The sequence below is a fragment of the Saccostrea echinata genome, unplaced genomic scaffold (genome assembly GCF_033153115.1).
Source record: "Saccostrea echinata isolate AGI-Se365-2 ecotype Australia unplaced genomic scaffold, CSIRO_AGI_Sech_v1 ptg000015l, whole genome shotgun sequence".
Classification (NCBI taxonomy): Eukaryota; Metazoa; Mollusca; class Bivalvia; order Ostreida; family Ostreidae; genus Saccostrea; species Saccostrea echinata.
This window is the reverse complement of record NW_026889764.1, coordinates 12,276,382-12,297,762: the sequence shown is the minus strand read 5'-3', so window position 1 is coordinate 12,297,762 and position 21,381 is coordinate 12,276,382. Positions and strand designations below refer to the sequence as shown.

The window sequence follows — 21,381 nt, the reverse complement described above, 5'->3', positions numbered from 1 at the left end:
AGTCGGAAGCTGCACGTCATACTTGGCGACAGCCGTTTAACTAAGCGAGCAGTTGCAGTTATGAGCGGGATTGGGAAATTGTTAAAGTTTATTAAAAGAATTGATTCCGCGTTTTTTTGAAAATGCTAATTAATATGTAAGATGTATAAACTGGTAACTAAAGAAAACTTAAATACAGTGTAGAATTTATGCTTCAAACGAACTTTATCAGATGCACGATTCCATAATAAATTCCATCACGAGTTACGTTTTGACGTCGTCAGTGTTGCGCCGACAACTATTTTTTAAGATTCGTCTACCTGAGAGAAAAATGTTATTTACAGAGACATTTAATTGAAATTTTTATGCATTATTAAAAAAATACTGATTATGGTGTATGCCAATTTTTAACTTTATAGTATTAGTGAAACAAAAGATGTTGAAAATGTTCGCGTTTTTCTGGGACAAGTTTCGTATTTCAAGGTAAGAAAATTCGATGTTACTTAGGAGCCATGGTGTATGGCAAGCCCTTTTACTATTTATTCGTAAAATATTTTTTTCTTTCAATAAAAGAGATATCTCTTTAGCTTAGAGAGATATCTCTTTAGCTTTCAGAGATATCTCTTTAACTAAAAGAGATATCTCTTAGACCAAGAGAGATATCTCTTTGACTATGAGAAATATCTTTATAATCTAGAGAGATATCTCTATAAACAAAAGAGATATCTCCTTTTGCAAGAGAGATATCTCTTTTACTTAGAGAGATATCTTTTAAAGCTAGAGAGATATCTCCTTAAGCTTGAGAGATAACTCTTAAAGTTAGAGAGATATCTCTTTAACAACGTTAAAAGAGATATCTTTCTAAGTTAGAGAGATATCTCTTTAGATTTTCAAAAAGAGATATCTTTTTAATGAAAGAGATATCTCTTTTCAAGTTATCCTTAAAATGAAATAATTATTCCTCCCCTATAATACGAAAGCGAGGCTAGACACCACATGGCAGGAAGTGTAATATATGGTCATGTACTGGTGTAGGTGATAGATGTAGGTGATAGATCTAGAACCTCTGGAATAGATTCAGCATGCCCAATCCCAGAAAGAAGTATGTAGAAAGAAATGCTAAATCCCTTGTTTGAAACAACAAAAGGATAATGACTCAATAAACATGCTAAAGTCTTTATATTCAGGAAAACGAAAGTAGACTAGCAATAATCTCAACTGCGATGGACCGAATTTTCTCAGCTTTTGAAATAATCAGCTGTTTCTAATTTTAAATCTAGACAACACTGAATTACTTGTCATATTTATTTAAGTTATATTGTAAAATAGGTCAAATTTAAAGACTACTTTAATTAACATCCTCGTCGAAATCAAGTTGGAGAAATCGGGTGGGGGTCTATTCCGTTGAACAGTAAACTTTTGCTGAATATTTTTATTGGGCGTAATTAATGTTGTTTTGTGGAAAAAAAAAATGGGGAGATTTGCTCCCAGCCACCCACCAGCAATTCTACAAGTTAGTCCCATTAGGTTCTGATACTCATGGTTTAATGCACAGGTGCTTGGGGACAGGACCCCCCCCCCCCCCCCCCCACCACCACCAGGCCCGTTGCAACGATTTCGAAAGGCGGGGGGGGGGGGGTTAGCAACTTCTCCAAAAACATTAATGGCTCTCTGAATTTTTTTTCATGATTTTTTAAAAGCATTTGTTGATGTATGATGCACTGTAAAAATTCACAATTGATGCAATTAATAAGCTATACATGTATATGTATCCAGAGACATATATGTCTCTGGTATCTGATGTAACCCCCCCCCCCCCCCCCCATAAAAAATATAAATAACCTCTCTATTCATATCATTGGTATATTCTTATACATAGCTTCTTCAAAAATAACCTCTCTATTAATTCATATCATTGGTATATTCTTATACAAAGCTTATTCAAAAAATGCATTAATTGTGAATTTTTATAGTGCATTATACATCAACTTATTTGTTTAAAGAAATAAATCAAAAAATAACTTGGGAAGCCCAAAATTTTAGAGGGTGGGGGTGGGTTGTGTTCCTGTTCCCTTGAAGCACCTGTGGTTTAATTATGTACATTTTGTCTCTTGTCTTTTATACAATAAGCTGAACTCTGATTGATTGCAAAGATCAATAATATGCACTAGTCATTATCCTTCAATAAATCGCACAAAAAATTGACAAATTTAAATAAATTCAGTCTAACTAAAATTAGATCTTTATTCCACTCCAACAAGATTGCTACACATTGCGATCTAGTTTGATCTAATTTTAATTTTTTCTGCTCTCACTAAAGGAAAGGGATCAAGGCATTTTTTGATTTTGATTCAAATTCTATTGTGTGAAATGGAAATAAAAATTATAATAATGGATTGCCAAGTCATAATTGCAACACTTCTTTTATGGAAATCTATAGCTTGAACTTTTTTTTTCTTTAGAAGTTTAAAAATTTGCCTTAGCAGAGTAGAAATACTTTCCTTGTCATCTGAAATGTAGAAGAATATAGGTACCCCTTAATCTTCAGAATTTTTATGCCCCTGCCATTAAATGGTCGGGGGGCATATAGTGTTACCCTGTTATAGTCATTCTGTCATTCCGTCATCATTGAATTTCCTTTAATTATCTCGGCAACAGTTGTATACGTTCAACTCAAATTTGATATATAGATACGTCATAGGAATACGCAGGTCAAGTTTGAATTTGGTCATGGTATTGACAGTTATCCCCCTTGAACTTGGAAAAGATTTAAAAATTCTCAATTTCTAATCATTATCTTGGCTACAAATGTGCAATTTACAATTTGCAATTCGAAATTTTGGTTGTCTGCGGGGGCATTTGTGGTGTTACCACACATCTAGTTTGTAAAATAAAATCCTTGCCCTCTTTGGTCTTGTTTTCATTTCCCAGCAAAATTAATCTATCATGGTACATGTACATTCTCTGACAATTCCTCAGAATTTTTTTTATATATTTTGAAATCAAATATTTCTGAAATTAAGCAAGGTTTATGGTTCAGTGCAGTCATTTAGGGTACATATCAGTAATATTCCAAATGACTTTTCGTTTAATTTAATTTGAATGCAAAAGGTGTAAATAATTTTATGCCAGAAATTGGCTGATTGGTATTGACAGACAGCAGTTTCAGTGACTACAGCACATTTCATTGAGTATACCTTCCATAAAGTAACCATGACTGGGAGATTTTTTTTACCTCTGATATAGTGTTGAACAGGTCACTTCAGATAATTTGTGTGTTGCAGGTTGAGACATCTGAGTTGTATCCCCTCCTTTGTCATAATGCCAGCTAGTGTAAAGCTGAGATTGATCAATGTACTCTAAGCTAACTTAGGACTGTGCTCTAGACCTGGTGTATTCCTAAGGGAATGGAGAGCCAACAGGTATTTATTCTTACTGATTGCATGACTAAATATTAATAAAATATATTAAACATATCTTAATGAATTCCATCTGTTCACCAATCTTTGATTTACCACATTATTTAAAAAAAATGTTACACAGAGGAATTGTCCATTACAGAAAGACAACTATAGTTATAAGGGTCCAATCACTATGAATCAATGTCATTGAACATTTATATGGGAATGGGGTATAACTCAGTCAACAATATTAGTTTTCTTTGTAATATCCTTAGCTTTCAAATTTTATACATGTTTGGCCACAGAAGGAAGACACATGTAGTTTATGAGATCACACAAAATAAGTTTGTTTGTAGACCATTCATCACATTTATGGTGATATGTTAAATACACATAAATAAATACATGTATAACTTTAATTCACTCTGTCTTACATATTAAAACCCTTCAATATTATATACAGAAGTAGTTGATGAAAGGTTGACACCTACATACACTGTAAATGAACTTAAAATTTAAGAAATACCAGGTACATGTTCTAAGACTGAATTGTGTGTCTTTCAAGCTTGTTTACTTCCATTATGAATTAATAATTAAACCCTTAGTTTGGCCTTCTCTCACTTTCATATTTTTTAAAATTTTATATTATCTATTCCTTTATTTGCTTAGCTTGACATTGAATGATCAGTTACATTACTACATTTTGTTATATTTATTTTTGAAATAATAATTTCACAGGTGAATCACAAGAAGCAACTACCTAAAAAAAGTTGAGAATCTGAGGGTGTCCTACCAAACCTATCCTGTCCTGTTTGAAGAATTCCAGGCCATGAAAAGTGATGCACAGACTTCTACACTTTCTGCACATTTACTTGTTTTTAAATGTCAAAAATTGTTTGAAAAAGTTTTATTACTTACTGGTACCGTGTATATGCATGTATCCACATTTCAACAATGACAAAGCAATTTATTCCCAAGTCAATAAAACAATGTATTAGTGTTTTCAACATCTTTATTTGAATTCAAGATAAAAAGGTTATAACATGTACATACAAATGAATACTTGTGTTTTTGTGTACTGGTAATACATGCTATGAAAAATTGTAATATCATAAAGTATAGTCGCCCTGATGCTTATACTTATGTGACTTTTTTATTTAAGGTATTCAATGTATAATGAATGGATTCTGAACAATTTTTAATCATTTTAAACTAGTCAAAAATGCATTGCTAGATAACAATGATAGGGAAATGAACCAAATTCATATGACTGATAACATGAAAGAAGCTGGTCATTTTGCATCTTATGCAAGTTTTTGAAGAGTTATCTGCCCTTGATAAAAAAATTAAAATTTTAATTTTGTCAAAATATCTGTTGTAAATGATTTATTTTATTTCATATTTTAATAAAGAGAGAGTTTATGCATATTTTCACCGAGAGATCTGTATGAAATTCAAATTACTTTTTACAATATCTTAATATAACCTGCGCTGCCCACAGTCTTCAATGTAAAATTCAAGGTGAAATTTATTTGATAATAATCAAAATTTTGTAAATTCCTTTGGTGGAGTATTTTTATTTAATAACACCTTCAAAATGCTACCATGATTAAAAATATCGGACCATTCATTTATTAGGTACAAAATATGGTTATTATACATTGAATACCTTAAGAGGTCTTCCAAAGTTAAGTCAGTAAAATCTAAATCTGCAAACATTCAATCATTAAGGATTCAAAAATACCTTCCAGTTATGGCTGAATTGTCATGGATTCTACCTGCATGGATACTATAATTGAGTTATGCCTATATAATTCAATAACTGTGAACAAACTCCAAAATTATACCCCCTATACAATTTTTTAGGTCACCTGAGTCACTCAGGTGACCTGTTGCTATCTGTTTTCGTCCATTGTCATCCGTCGTGCGTTAACATTTAAACATTTTCAGCTTCTTCTCTGAAACCACTCAACCAATTTCAACCAATTTTGACATATAGCATCTTTGGGTAAAGGGGGACAAAATTTGTGAATTTCATGGTCCCTGTCCCCCTGGGGCCTAAGGGGTGGGGCTAAAACCACCAAAATTAATGCAATCTTTAAAAATCTTCTTCTTCACTCCTGGACATCAAGCAGTTAAACTGTTCGCATAATTGTAATAAGCATTGAGCCCTCTACCAAAATTGTGAAATTCATGGCCCCAGGGTCAGGGGTTCTGGTGCTAGGGTGGGGCTATATAGATCATATAGTGAAAGTGCATTATTTCTTTGAAAATCTTCTTCTCTACTCCTGGGTATTATTGAAACAAATTAAATACATAGTTATGATAAGCAAGGGTGACTCTACCAAAATTGTGAAATTCATGGCTACAGGGTCGGGTTCTGGTGTTAGGGTGGGGCTATATAGATCATATAGTTAAAGTGCATTATTTCTTTGAAAATCTTCTTTTCTACTACTGGGTATTATTGAAACAAATTGAATATATAGTTATGATAAGCAAGGGTGACTGTACCAAAATTGTGAATTCCATGGCCCCAGGGTCAAGGGTTCTGGTGAGAAAGGGGGGGGGGCTCTGTTGATTATATAGTGATAAAGCAAAATTTCTTTGAAAATATTCTTTCTGCTTCTGGTTAAAAAGCAAAGAAGCTAAGTATATAGTTATGATATGCAAGAGTGCTTCTTCCAGAGTAGTGAATTGCATGACCCCTGGGTCAGATGTGCTGGTGTAAGGGTGGGGCTCTTGATAATATAGTGAAAAAGCATTAATTCTATCAAAAAATCCTGTCCTCTCCTTAGTGTTAAGCAGATAAGCACAGATAAGCAAAGTGATTACTTTTGATGAGCAAACCTCTGGTCCCAGGGTGAGTGGCCCTGGTGTTTCTCGGTGGGGAGGGGGGAGGCTCTATTGTCAATATAGTGAATCTGTAGTAAAAATGCATAATTTCTTTAAAAAGCTTCTCTGCACCTGGGCATATCAGAGGCAAAAAGAGTAAAAGTTTTAATAAGGAAGGGTATTTTTACCAGATTTTTGAACATTTGGACCATTTGGTCAAGTGTTCTGGTCCTGGCCAGGGCTCTATTAATCTGTATTTTACTGAGAGGAGTTATTCCCCTTTGCCATTTACTTTTGATAAATAATCACTGTAAATAATATACTTGAAAGGTTAATAGAATAAGAGAATTATGCAAGAATTTTTATTGCATAATACAAAAAGTACTTTCATAGTTTTAATGATCAGGTAGACTTGTAAGTACATGTAATAGATAAATAAAAATGAGACAAAAATAACTTGTCTTATTAAATGTTCATCAAAGGCCAATGTAAGAGATTTCAACAAGGAATTAAAATAGTACAGAAGCACTGATAGTTTGTTAATGTACTGTATGGTGAGAGTGATAAATGGGGAACAGATTAGAACCTAATTTATCATCTGTTAGTGAATAGTAGACTAATTATTTTGTTGATCCTGATCACCCTTTTTTCTTGCTTTTGGGCAACAAAGCTTCACCTTTCAGTTCATTTTATACTCTATGGATCCTCTAAATTGTTGTATTATACTCAGGTGACCGTTAAGGCCCTTGGGCCTCTTGTTTTTCTGAAAATGCCAATATCAATTTTTTAAATGTGACCTTGAACTTGCCAAAACGATACTGGTTAAGAAAGAAAAGATGCATCTTCTATTCACATAAATCTTTAAATAAAAGGGAGATATTTACTGTTTCTCCATTAAGACATTATGGACCTGACGTAAGCATTTTTTTTTTGCCAATGACCTTGAACTTGCCACAATATCATGGGTAAAGGTTATGATGTACTTTCAGCTTACAAATAATCTTTGAAGTTTCCAGTTTCAATACTTATCCATGAGGGAGTAATGAAATGAAAACAAATTTCACACTTTTCCTGCCAGTAATCTTGACATTGGATAAGGTCATGAAACACCATTTAGTCATAAGCAATCTTTGTGTCAAGTATCATTTGCAAATTATGCATTTGACAAAGGTAATACACTTTTTCTGCCAGTTACCTTGAACTTGCCTAAAAATGACCTTGATTTAAGATCAGTCATAACCTCAGGTCTTGCTCAATATTTGCGATAAGTATGAGCCTCGAAATGTTCTCAATTACAAGATATAGTCAAACAGGAATTATAGATATTTATAAATTTTTATTTTATAAAAATCACCTCAAACTTCATCAAATAACCTTGGGTCAAGGCCATTACACATATATTCAATTTATGCATGACGCACAAACTTCCAATGCTTCTTCAATAGGAAATCAGGGTTTGGGCTACAGTCAGCCTTTTCATTCAGCCCTCATTCAAAAAAGTGTAAGGTAAATATGAACAACATAAAGAAAAGAAAATGAAAGAAAAGACAAAAATTTTATATTACTTATAGATGAATGAAAAATGAAACATACTTGTGTATTGGGAGCTAGATTTGAAAAAAACAAAAATCTAAGTTATAAACTTGACTGTCGTTAAATTGAATGTATTGTGTAAAAATATTATACATGTGAAATATTCTACCACTCTCTACCATTGGCCCATACATGTCTGAGAGAGGAACAAACGACAACTCTGCATAGGAAATTGATATTCTACAAGTTTAAATAAGGTCCACAGTATCAGTAAACATTATAAAATCTCGTCTCTACTTTCGTTTTGATTTAATGCATTTCCGTGAATATAAAGCTTACTTCCGGTAAAGGGAGAAGTCATTAAAATGCTTTTTTAAATAAAAATAATGTAAAGAGATATCTCTTTACAGTAAAGAGATATCTCTTTTTGCTTGAGAGATATCTCTTTTGGACACTTTTGAAAGATATCTCTTTCACTTTGAAAGATATCTCTTAAGATAAACTTAGAGAGATATCTTTTACTTTGAGAGATATCTCTTTAACTTGGAAAGATATCTCTCTATAGGTGAAAGAGATATCTCTCTAGGTGAAAGAGATATCTCTCTAAGTGAAAGAGATATCTCTCTTAACGAAAGAGATATCTCTCAAAGGAAAAGAGATATCTCTTTAAGTGGAAGAGATATCTCTTTAAGTGAAAGAGATATCTCTTTAAGTGAAAGAGATATCTCTCTAAGTGAAAGAGATATCTCTCTTAGTGTAAGAGATATCTCTCTAAGTGAAAGAGATATCTCTTTCTTAGAGAGATATCTCTTTAAGTTGAGAGATATCTCTAAGTTGAGATATATCTCTGTTTTTTAAGAGATATCTCTCTAAAATAAGAGATATCTCTGTAATTTTGAGTGAAAAATTATTTTACGAATAAATAGTAAAAGGGCTTGCCATAATGGTGATTTGATCGACAAACATTTACACTAAAACTACTTTAGAAAACTCCTCATAGGGAATGTTTAGGCGTAGAAATGGATCGGCCAAATTAACTCTTTTCTTATATTATTTACAGCTGATTACATTCCAGCACATGCAAAACGGTTTAAACTAAATTATCTTTTCAATACTCTCATCTTTTTTTCTCATATATTTTTATCCGCGTTGCCAATCGCATCTGAGCTGAGTTTAAAGGGATGCATTCAAAAAATTAAAAACTTTCCCCGGAGGATTTCCTGAGGTTTGATTTAATTATTTCAATTCAAAGTACACAGTTCACATTTCTTCGAAATAATAAAGATATTAGAGACGAGAGTTGATCCAAAACTAATGTCACAGTGAGCGACGGTGATACCACTTTTGGATCATCACTCGTTCCAACATGCACTGATTTCTATCAGTGTCAATCCTAACGAAGTACAAATTTATTCAAAGATATAAAGATATTCAATCCGAGGGTTTGATCTAAAGGTAATTTCCAAGTGAGCAATTGCGATATTTCTTCTGGATTAACCGTCATGCCAATACGCACAAATTTCTATCTGTATCATCCTGAACGAAGCAAATATTTATACAAAGATATAAAGATACTTAATCTGAGTGTTCATCTGAAAGTGTTTATACAGTATGAGAGGTGAAGTTACTCTTTGATCAATCCGTGTATCATTGTGCACTTATTTCCAACAGTGTCTCCTAAAACGAGGTCAATTGTAATTAATCCACCTAAAGATTTGTCCAGAAAATTCTTTCAGATTGACTGGACAATCTTAATGAAATTTCATAGTAATAATAATCAACAAGTGTAAAAATGCAGGGAACATTAAAAATCTTTAAAATAGCCATAAAGTCATGGAAAGGACAGAAATATGAAAATACTTGATATATTTCTCAGGAACAGTGGGGACAATTTTCTTGAAACCTTAAAGGATTATTCCCTATAAATTGTCAAAATGATTTTGGGGGAAAAGAGAAAATCGGTTTTAGAAAATTAAAAAAAAGAGAGGGATTTGTGTTTAAATTTGATTTTGTTTGCTTCAGAATTATTTCAGATTAGTTGATATTCATTGATATTGTGTTTCCACTGTATAGTTTACTTTCCTCGGGAAAAAAAATATTCAAAATAGTTACTGATGCCATGAACACAAAACTGATAAGTATTTGATGGTTAGAATTTTTTTTAAATAACGTCGAAAATAAAAGTTGTCTAATCGGCTATCAAGATTGCATTTTTGGTGATGTATGGTGTAACTTGCAACTGCAAACTTAACACTTCTTAGATCAACATACCTATGTCATCAAATTGCTGCTTTTTTTCTGTGGACGAATTAACACATGAGGTTGAGATCGATCATCCAGCGTTTGGCTAAATGAAGACAAAGTTCTGAGAACCATTCATGCTTGGGTGCTAAATCTATTCTTCTACAATTAATACATTATATACTTACTGCAACATGGATGTCTATTTTTTTTTTCTCAGTCTACTTGTACTATCTTGGTATCCAAGTTAAGGTTGACATACTTATGGATGTGCTGTGATCCATGCAGTATTGCATCTGACGGATATTATACACATGTAGGTTACTTTGATTAAGATCTAGATCTGTCGTTAGGTTCCTTTACTTTCATAATGGACAGAGTATAACTGTTTTATGCCATTTTTCGATCAAAATGTCCTATAGGACAGGACTGCTCTAATAAGTGTGGGATATTTTACTTCTTAAGTTAGGAAAGTTCCGCTAAGAAGAGCCCTCCCTGAGGATAAAAATGACGTTACCATCTTAGAACCTGAACACCCTATTGTGTAGAATGTACTTGAAGTCCTAGACCTGATGCTGATATGATATATCAGATTTGAGCTCTGAGTTAGTAAGCAAAAAAAAAAAAAAAGCAAACAAACAAACAAACAAACAATAAAGAAAAGAAACGAAACGAAACAAAAACAAACAAACAAACCCACAGCCAGCTGATATACGCATGTTTTGAATAAACCCGCCCCCTCCAACCCCAACCTTCTAAGAATATTTTTAGATACGGTAACATATCCAAAAAAAAAAAAAAAAAAAAAAAAAAAAAACAAACAAACAAACAAACAAAAACAACAACAAAACAAAACCACGAATTAGTAGCAAATCAGACCTGAATTCTAATCCCGAGAAGTTTTTCAGTCTTGCCTTGAAGAGATTGTCCCTCTACTGTTTTATTAGATTTCAAAGTCCCCTAATATGGACCAAACATACCTACCCCGGGCCACAACTTACACAAATTAAACTTTGCTGGGTACTTTTGTATACCGAAAAAGGAAAAATTTCTACAACTAAACAGAAATGGAAAAAATGATTTTAGGCACAGTATGTTAACTTCGATAAATCAAATTTTTAAAAAGATTATGACCCACCATGAACACCTCATCGATGGTTAGCATATTGCTTATAAGAAAGTCAGGAGATAGAAATTCTTTCTACACTGTAAAAAGAAATGTAAATAATTTAACACAATTATTAACACTTTTCTGGAAACACTTAATTCACACGTTAAAGTGTAAATACATTAACGTGTGTGTTGATCTATTAACATGTAGAAATGTTTCATAAAATTAACACATTACACGTTAAAACCCCTGGAAACACTTAATTCACACTTTAACGTGTTAATTCCAAAGCTGATGTTAACCAGTTAACACATTTTTTGAAAAATAAAATCCTCATTATTTTCCTTTTGTCTGTTGTCCTGTTGTGAAAAACAAAGATAAATACACATTTTACGAGAATAATTTTATTTTTTAACATATGCATGTCCAAATTGCTCACTAAATTGTTCCAGTTTGTAGTTTTGTTTTGTGTAAAAATATCACCGACCATGCACCCAGAGTTGCAAAATATCCAAAACCTGTCCGTAAATTACTGGGTAGTCCAGTGCATTCATAGTTTCTAATATTTTACATCCGTCTCCAACGACGTATATCACAACAATTTCTTCATCACTTAAAGGGGGATATTCCTCTTCAGACTCGAGATCCTTTGAGATGTTTTGATGGTAGGTTTTCTATTGACCGGGCATTCGATCTAAATAAATGATGGAAATGCATAAGCAAATACTTTTAAGTTTGTAAGTGTGCTAAATATTATAAAATAACCTATTAAAAATCAAAAGAATGAGCTAGAGTTTTTGAAAACGTTTAAAAATTAGTACAATATCTACTCTGTTTACTTGACTCAACCGACCAAAGAATGCATAATTCAAGTGCTTATGATAACAGTTTTGAAAAAATAATTATATATTTAAAATGTTATTGAGATAATATTTTTATTACAGTTTGTGTAAAAATTACTCAAAAATCAACTTACCCTTTCACACAAGAACACACCGAAGTTGGCAATCCTTTCTTTGAATTTTTTGCTGACCGCTTTCTTTGAAACAAAGAAATTACTGATGCGGCGACAAAAGGTAACATGTATGGGTCAACTAGAGAGAGGCCAGGCACGAAGATAATACACTTAATGTGTTAATGAAATAATTCCTAATTTTAACACTGGTGTTATTTAACAATATAGTATGTGTCAGTTACTTGCATTTAAGTGGGGTTTTTTTTCAACAAAAACAATTCAAGGATTTTGAATGATATTGTTGACAAACAAATAATGAATACTATTAATCATGTCAGTGTACATGTAATGCATATAAATTGATATATACACCTAAAATTATATACACATATTTGTATACTAAGGTATTGATATCTGTTTAGAAAATATATCAGTCGGGGGAGTTACAGAATTTTTACACAAGCTAGAAATTTATATTCATAAAATCAAAGTTAAAAAAAAAACTAGTAATATTAATTGAATAAACTTGCAACAAGACTGAAGAAGCTATTAACACATATATGTTAAAGCAGAGTACATGGAATACTTAAATGCACTATGCGTTTAAGATTTTACACCTTTAATACATGATGCGTTCAAGTTTTAACACTGCCGTGGATCAAATAACACATGAACATGTTAAAATTGAACACTACTTTTTACAGTGTACAATTATTCAATCTGCTAATATAAACATAAATTAAATTGTAATTTTTCATGATATTAGGAAAAAGTTTTTTGTAACGTCTGTCTTTCTTGCTGGGGGGGGGGGGGGTTATTCAATTTCATTGTCAATAATCGCTAACAGTTAGTCGTTATAAAAGTTCCAGGTCAAGATCATACACGTCACTTTAGCTATTTAATATTTTGTAAACAATTCGTGCGCTTACAATAATTTGGTGTTGCCAACTGATAGTAATTTTTCAGTCACACTATATTTTCCACTTTTTTGGTCCCCAGCCCGTGACAACGGAGGGACTATAGGTTTCTTCCTCGTCTGTCTGTCTGTCTGTCCACTTGGTGTTCTGTACTTTTTTCTAAACGCTTGAAGATTTAAAGCAATTTTTAGTATATATGTGTATCTTGACTAGTTAAGAACAAGTTTGCCTTTCATTCCGCTTTAATGGTATTTGACGGATTTACGGCCTTTTTAATTTTGAAGGGTTTTCTGCATTTTTTCTTCTAAACGCTTGCAGATATTGTGCTGATTTTTGGTATGTGAGTTGACCTTGATGAGTTATAGATCAAGTTTGCATTTTTCCTATTCCCCTTCAATGATTTTTTTTGACGGAATTGTGTCATTATCAATTTTTACACTCTCAGAATACTTGTTTTTACTGATAAAGCTGTCACTTGTGAGGCATACATGTAGACTTATTTGACATAATCTATATAACATATTTAGAGAATTTACTCTAGTTTACTCCCTATGCCTTTCTTTTGCTTATTACCTTTTAATTATATACTGTGATTTTCCTACAAATGGTTATGTAAGTGTTTTTTTTTATTTGAAACACTTCACACTTCGTAAAATCTACTAAAACCATTGCGTTTAAGGATATCCGATCCTCAGCCAGGAAGGATGACTCTTAAATTTATTATTTCATTTAAAACATCTCAAAATGAAGCATAAAATTGAGATATTTTCGTGCAACAATTTTCATTTTATCCATCTCAATATGATTCAAGGTTTTCTGAAGTCTTAGACACGGTCTTTTAAAAAATTGATATTTGTACCCCATAATAGAAAAAAAAATGTTTTTGTTTGTTTGTTTTATTTTTGTTTAACGTCCCTCTCGAGAATTTTTCATTAATATGGAGACGCCACCATTTGCCGGTGGAGAGCTGCAAGTTTTGACCTAGGCTCAGCACTTAGGGCCATTGAGCAGTGAGGGATCTTTTTCGTGCCAGCACCTACTGCGACACAGGACCTCGGTTAAAACGGCCTCATCTGAAGGACCGGTCTCCACTTGCCCACAGTGGGATTCGAATTCGCGAAGCATGCAAGGATCAACTCCTTACTCTGCGACTCTAGAGCAGATGCTCTAACCACTGCACCACGCGGGCGACGAAAAGATTTTTTTTTTTTTTTAGAGAAATCGAATTTCCTTTAATCTAGCATTAGATACCAATGCTTATTAGCATGATATGAAATGAGACGTGATCTGTGATGTCTAGCAATGATAACACAAGCATTTTACACTACGTATTATATAACAACTTAAGCAAATAGAAGCACTTTAATATTGTATTAGCATAAAAAAGATGCAATTTTCTCCAAATGCCTGGATACCTATACTTTTTTTATCCTAAAATATATTTGTTAATCAAATTTCAATTAGAAAATGCACAGCTGGTGTTTTCATTCGCATTTCCTGACCTGAAAATATATTTAAGATTTGATAATTTTTCCTATATAATATGATTAACTTTAATGATGAGCTTTAAGGAAATACCATGGGTAAATTCAGGTTACTCTGAAATCAGAGACATTTTTGTGAGCATTTTCAATTACTTAAAAGCTGATATTCAAAATCTGAGGATCGCATTACCTTAACCGATCTTTTAACTGCTTCCACGTGTGCCTTTATATACCATTGCATGATCAAAATTATTACATTTTTACATCTCCCAAAGACATACATGGTTTATTTGTAGATATGCAGTGGAAACGTGGATATGCAATTAATTCTTCCCTTTACTTCATATGTCCCTTTGTTTTATTATCAGTCCATGATTATCTGTCACGGAGATTTCTTCCTTTATTTAGTATTTCCTGTTACTCATTTCTGAACAATGTTAATGTGATATAAAGGAAGTTATCCACCCAATTTTAATTAAATTGGTTATAATGAGTACATTATATGCAATGTAAACATCACTTCTATATTGGCATATTTTGCCACCACTTGTCAGATGCATGTGTTATGTTCACTTTTCAGATATTTATGTAAACTTGTCAGATCTTTTTTTTTAAAATTCTCATAGTACCTAGATATGCTGATTATTATCAATTTGTCAGATAATAATCACCAAGGCTAGGTACTCAGTATCTTGTCATCAAGGCCTATAAATACCACTTCCTGACGTCCACAAGTCAATATAATTTCTGACAAGTCGATATACGTGTGCTACGAGTCATCATATTTTTCTGACAGGTCTACATTATTTTCTGACAAGTCGAAAATACATGTATTTATCTGACAAGTTGACAAAAGTTTTTGACAAAGTGTCCTATTTATGTGACAAATTAACATAATTTTTGACAAGTTTTCATAATTATCTGGTTAGTCGACAAAAGTTATCATGCATTTAAATCATGAATTCGACTCACCTGATTATGAAGTCGACTTGTGAGATGTTATGTTGATTTAGAAGCTTGTAATCATATGAAGCAGATTTCATTAAAAAAAACTTCTACGTGAGAAGAAAAAAAGCTTCCTGTGTCCTTCAACTCGACATTAAGATATATCGACGACGTATTATCAGTTCACATAGTTACTTCGATTCATATGTCCGATCATGATATGGAGCACACAGCGGGTCCGACTGCTCGACAGGGGATGCTTACTCCTCCATGGCACTTGATTCCGCCTCTGATGTTTTTGGAGGTCCTTGTTTGCTTTGCTCCCGATCTGTATCGTTTAAATGGACTATGAGCTTGAATCCTGTTCGTTATCTCCATATTTCATTTTATCCGCCTCTCAACACATAAAATTCAATTTTACATCATCTTTAGATAATATTCTAATGTATTTTTACTGTAAAAAAATATGACTTAATCCACCTCTCAACACATAAAATGCAAGGGTGTATAAAGAGTAGTAAGCACATATGAAATCAATCGGGAAGGGTTTTAAAAAGATGTTATATCTTTTATAAGAAAAGTCTGTGTTGTTATTTTTCAGGCTTTTAAAACATATTGTAAAACTATTCCTAAAAAAAATCAGTAAAAAAGTAATTACAATCATTTAAACCAAAGAAATACAAGTACATTAATCTTTGTCAATTAAGAAATCAAAAGACAGGGACAATATTTGAGAGTGTTTATATCTTTTATGTTTCAGATAAACAGTCTTGGATGCCTCTATTGATTTGGTCAACCCCACTAACAAATTCGTGATCATGATTTTAAAAATGCAATATTGTGTACATGTACCATCCATCGTGAACACTTGTGAAGTGCAGACATAACATCATTCACTTTATGGATTAAAAAAGAAGATTGATGCTCTTGCTAGTACAATAAAAAAAAAATCAAAATATTTAAAATCGATTTTCCATCGTGAACACTTGTGAAGTGCAGACATACATGTAACATCATTCAATTTATGGATTAAAAAAAGAAGATTGATGCTCTAGTACAGTAATAAAAAATCAAAATATTTAAAATCGATTTTGTAGAGAACATGTCGACACAGTGTTATATCAATATATGCAGGAAGTTTGTCTTGATTTGGTACACACGGTCACCATGCATGCGTTCTCCATTCTAAAGTATCCGGGGTAAATAAGTATTACGGAATAAAAACACCCTTTTTCCATTGAAGGAAATGTCTGCATTTCTTTTATTAAGTTTACATTCAACTCAGATGGTATATGGACTTTGTAGGAGCAAGCTAGGTAACTCGTGTGAAATTTTTTGGTCCACTGACTTTTAATTCGTCTTTTATTGCTTTGTTCTATCAAATGAGTTATAGATACTTTCATCAGACTTAAAAATGTTGCTCAAATAGCAAAAAGACTTTTTTCAATTACGTTTTTTGTAAAAAAAAAAAAAAAAAAAAAAAAAAACAAACAAACAAACAAACAAAATCAAACCAAAAAAAAAAAAAAAAAAAAAAAAAAAAAAAAAAAAAAAAATTAAAAATAGTCCGTCAAGTGTACTTTAATATGGATTGTATACAAATAAAACTTCTTTTCATTCATTTTTATTTATTTAAACACAGTACGTTAAAACAAAAACGTACAGTAAGTTCAGAAATTATTTCATCAAATTCAAATTACAAAACGTGAGAATATATGTAAAACATTATTTTTTAAAGGCACTTGACTAAAAAACACACATCTTTATAAATGTTAAAAAATATATAGATAAACAAATAAGAAATAAGTTTCATTAAGTCAAAAATCAAATCTAGAAACAAGTAGAAAAAATATTTAAAAATAATGTTAAAAAAAAAAAATCGGAAAACATAAAATAGCTATATTAAACGAAAATTAAACAAAGTAAATATTTCAAACATCATAAAAAAATGAAACATTCACAATCTTTAGTATTAAAGAACAGAATTTTATTAGTACAATATTTATTCAAAAAAAAAAAAAAAAAAAAAAAAAAAAAAAAAATGAAAATTAAAATCTGTTTGTAAAACTCGGTATTTTTTTAATGTAAAATGTTCATGCGGTTTGGGGTGGCTCTGTCGATTGACCAGCTGTTCCGTACTCTCGACGGTTTACGAAATTCGCGCTGGGGTTATCCATCCTCTGATATGGACGTTTAGATCTCCTGTGTCTTTTGAACATCAAGGTTACTACGGCAATTGTCACTATAACAACCAAGGTGACCCCAATTACGATGCCTGCTGTGGTACCAGAGGAAACTTCAGCTTCGTTATTCGTCTGAGAGTCGCTATTTGGTTTATTTTCTTTGTCGGAGTAAGACGGATCCACGGCGAGATCCGTCCAAGTTTCTCCACCAACACTGATCATGTACTCCTCTGTTACTCCTGAATCCACATACGCGTCTCCAGGAAGTTCCATAAATGGTGGTCGCCTCACAGGTGGAAGTCCTTTGTTGGCGAAAGCATGTGCTTTTACGCAGTAATCGATTTCACAGGAATTTTCTACTGTGGCTAGATGCATGCTATACCCCTTTGGACATCCCCGAGGCCATGAGTTTGGGCTGGACGACTTCAGATAGGAGAAAAGTGAGTGTAACATCTCAGGGTTTTTGGAAGTGGTTTCCTGGTGAATAAATAAAGGATTTCCCGTCATACAGCTGAACAGTCCAGCAAATGGCACCGAATAACGGAATCCAAGCTCATAGTCATCACTAACACACACTTTCATGTCTAGACCGAGTTTCAAAGGGTAGAAGTAGAGTGGGCAACCATGAGATTGAGTAAGCGGATTATCAATCGATGTGGTGTAAATACCACCAAACTGGAATCCAGATTGTTTGTCAACATGCCCTTGTGCAACACACCAATAGGCTTGGTATTTTGCCTGTCCGTATACCATATAATTATCACAACAGGTGGACCATCCAAGAAAACCGCAGCTATGACAACTCCTTCTACTCTCAGAGCCAGATCTTTTGCCCTCTGTAAGCAATATACTCTCATATCCACTTTGGCAAGAGTAACCACCAGTAAGAGGATTTTTCTGGGTGAGTCCTGTGCATAGATTTTGACGGAGTTGCCCTGACTGACTACAGGTCTGGTACACTCCCCCAAACGTGTAATTGGTCTCCGGACTTTCACACGTGCCGTCATCAACGTTGGCAATAAAGCTGAAATTCGGCGAGTCAATATTGGTACATCCCCTATAGACATTGAACTTATAGTATTCCTCTACTGCCCCTTTTACAGTTTGAACCAGGGGATATAGAATAGACGGTGGTAGTTCTGGAAGTGTCTGTGTTGAGATCAGGTCATATATCGGAAAACCTGATCTATCCACGGACACTAGGTCCAAACCAATTTCAGCAGCCCACTGATTAAGAGTAAAGTTGCTGGGCTGAAACACAGGCCCACCAAATGTCTTTACCTTCGAATGTGTGCGGTTTCCTAGATATTGATCTATAACCTCCTGAGACGTGCTATGTTTGTACTCAGCTCCAACGCTAAATATGCTCATGAAGGAGGCACTAGCCGCTGCCACGACTTGTCGACTGTCCATGCTGTAACTGTTACTAAACGTTGACTTTACCTCGTCTAACTGCGAAATGATTGCGCCTGCGTCAACGCTTGAAATGACGTGGGTACCGTAGTCTCTTACAAGCAATTGACTCTGGTATCGAGCCATATTAGTCTTGTTTGTCTGTATGTAATATGCTATGTTTTTTAGTCGCTTTCGAAAGGCTGGGTTGAGTGGAGTGTCGGGTTGTAATTTAGCAGAGTAGCGTATATACCGCGCCTGTACACGTGTTGTCACTGATTTGTCCATAATTTGGTGTTTACGCACACTTTGTGATTCATGAGAATATTTTCCACTGATACCAAAACTGCCTAAATGGAGTCCTGCTTCCACATTGACAGAGGACGATGTGGTGGCTGTATAATTATTCCAGTGCTGGAACAATTCTCCAAAGACTTCTAGCTGACTGGATTTGATGGGAACGGTAAATACACAATCTGGAATCAGGTACCTTCCGTCTTCCGTCGTCCGACACTCCGAGTAGTTATACTGTACAAGCATCCCGGCATCTTTATTCTGAAGATTATCCCAGCCGAGTCCCGGTAAAACTTCAAAACGGGCAACGTTTCCACCCATTTTCCAAGCACACCATTTTACGTCCCCGGGGGTGAAGGGATTTACAGGGGGTGGGGACGGAGGTTTCGGTTTTCCTTCAAGTTCAGCACCGATTGTTAATGCACAGAAAAATGTCCACAAAAGATAGAAACGTCCGATCGCCATGCTTGCGATTTGGATAACGAAAACAGGAAATATTAATGACAAGTCACGGGAATCCCATTGAATTGAAGCACATGATTCGTATTTTAAACTTTAGGTCAAGTGATAGACTGCTAGACATACGTAAGCATAAAATATGAGTAGACAGATATGAATTACAAAAATACTGTAAATTTCCGCAAACAATTTAAGTGTTGCCGAAATAATTCCTTAAGATTCTTAAAAAGGGGCTTTTCCAAAAAACACACTTGCACATTTTCAGAAAACGGATGAATTTGGAGTTGCTAAAACTTAGAATGGGAAACGGAACGGAAATCGTAGAGAAACTTTATATTGAAATTTAAGTTTCGAAAAGATTTTATCATTAATCTAAAAATTATAAACAAGGCTCCATCCCTAGAGTATTGGGGAAATATTGATTTACATTGTACTAGATTAAAAATGCAAGTTCTACCTAATTGCTTTATTTATTGTCTTGAAAAAGTTTTTTAAATTTCAAATATTTATTAAATGGGCTTGATTTTGATAATTTTATGAATTGGTCGGATGCTTAAAATGAATATTCGTATATATAAAACAGATAATTTTTTTTCTTGCCATTAACAGTAATGCACAAATGTAGCTAGGGTATCCTTTTGTCCATTCCTATACGTATTAAAACGAAATATTGTTATTGTTCAATGAACGTTTTTATTTCGAAACTTTTGACTTTTATTAATTATTATGAATAACCAAATATATCATTTAGAATAGTTTTTGTTTTCCATCCCGTTCCGTATACCGTTCCGCGTTTTAACAAGTCCCCTGTAAATCGAAAGGAATAACATGGAGTTATTTTTAACTTTAGAATTCCCATTTTCCATTACAACCAAAATATCACGTTAAAAAGTAGGACAGAGTGTATTCGGTTCAATTATTCTTCCTTCTTACAAAGGTACAGCTTCAGGAGAACATGTGATACTGTCGATAGTGTGTGACAGATTAAATATGGACAGACGAGTCAGCTGCTGAATGTGATGGCATATTATATATATATATAATCAGACGAAAATCTTTGACTAAAAACTCAAGACTTAATTAAATTAAATCGAGTGTCTGAAATTGAAATGCAATAATCCTAATTTTTTTTTAGTTTAAAAGTTATACATGTATGCAGGGGCTGACAAAAAGATTTTTCAAGCACTTGCCCACGGGCAAGTGCATGATCAAAATTCACTTGCCCTACTTCAATTTTTACTTGCCCCACCATAAACTATAAAGATAATTCTTAAGACAAAATAGTTTCAGTTTCATCTAAAACAACAAAACTTTCTTTTCATTCTGCCATTGTTGTCTAGCTACCATCCAGCATTTCATGTTCATCATATTGAATAAATTTGTCACCAAATCAGAAAAATTTCAGTACTATGAATCACAGAAATGCCCTGTAATCACCGTAATTTTGCAGTTCTGAATATTGGTAACTGTTGAAAACTACCGCCAAAAGTACAAGTACCATACCATTCGTGTCGCTATTGTAATTCAGCCCTACACATGCTTTTTGCCATTTGGTAGGAAAAATTGTTTCCGTTGTTTTTCTTCCTCATACTTATAGTAAGCATAGACCATTTTGTGGTTCTTTCGCTAACATTGTTATTGACCAGTGTTGACGA

At 33.3% G+C, this 21,381-nt stretch overlaps 1 protein-coding gene across 1 annotated transcript; it reads right to left on the bottom strand.

The window, feature by feature from the left end:
* Positions 1-17,458: 17,458 nt before the first annotated feature.
* LOC133187542 (macrophage-expressed gene 1 protein-like) lies at positions 17,459-19,758 on the bottom strand. Its single transcript, XM_061322941.1, has one exon. It carries the CDS (start codon positions 19,730-19,732, stop codon positions 17,492-17,494), a length of 2,241 nt encoding a protein of 746 aa, XP_061178925.1. The 5' UTR covers positions 19,733-19,758; the 3' UTR covers positions 17,459-17,491.
* Positions 19,759-21,381: the final 1,623 nt, after the last annotated feature.

Coding starts and splice junctions, on each gene's coding strand:
- LOC133187542 (XM_061322941.1), bottom strand. CDS start 19,732: ATGGCGATCGGACGTTTCTATCTTTTGTGGACATTTTTCTGTGCATTA.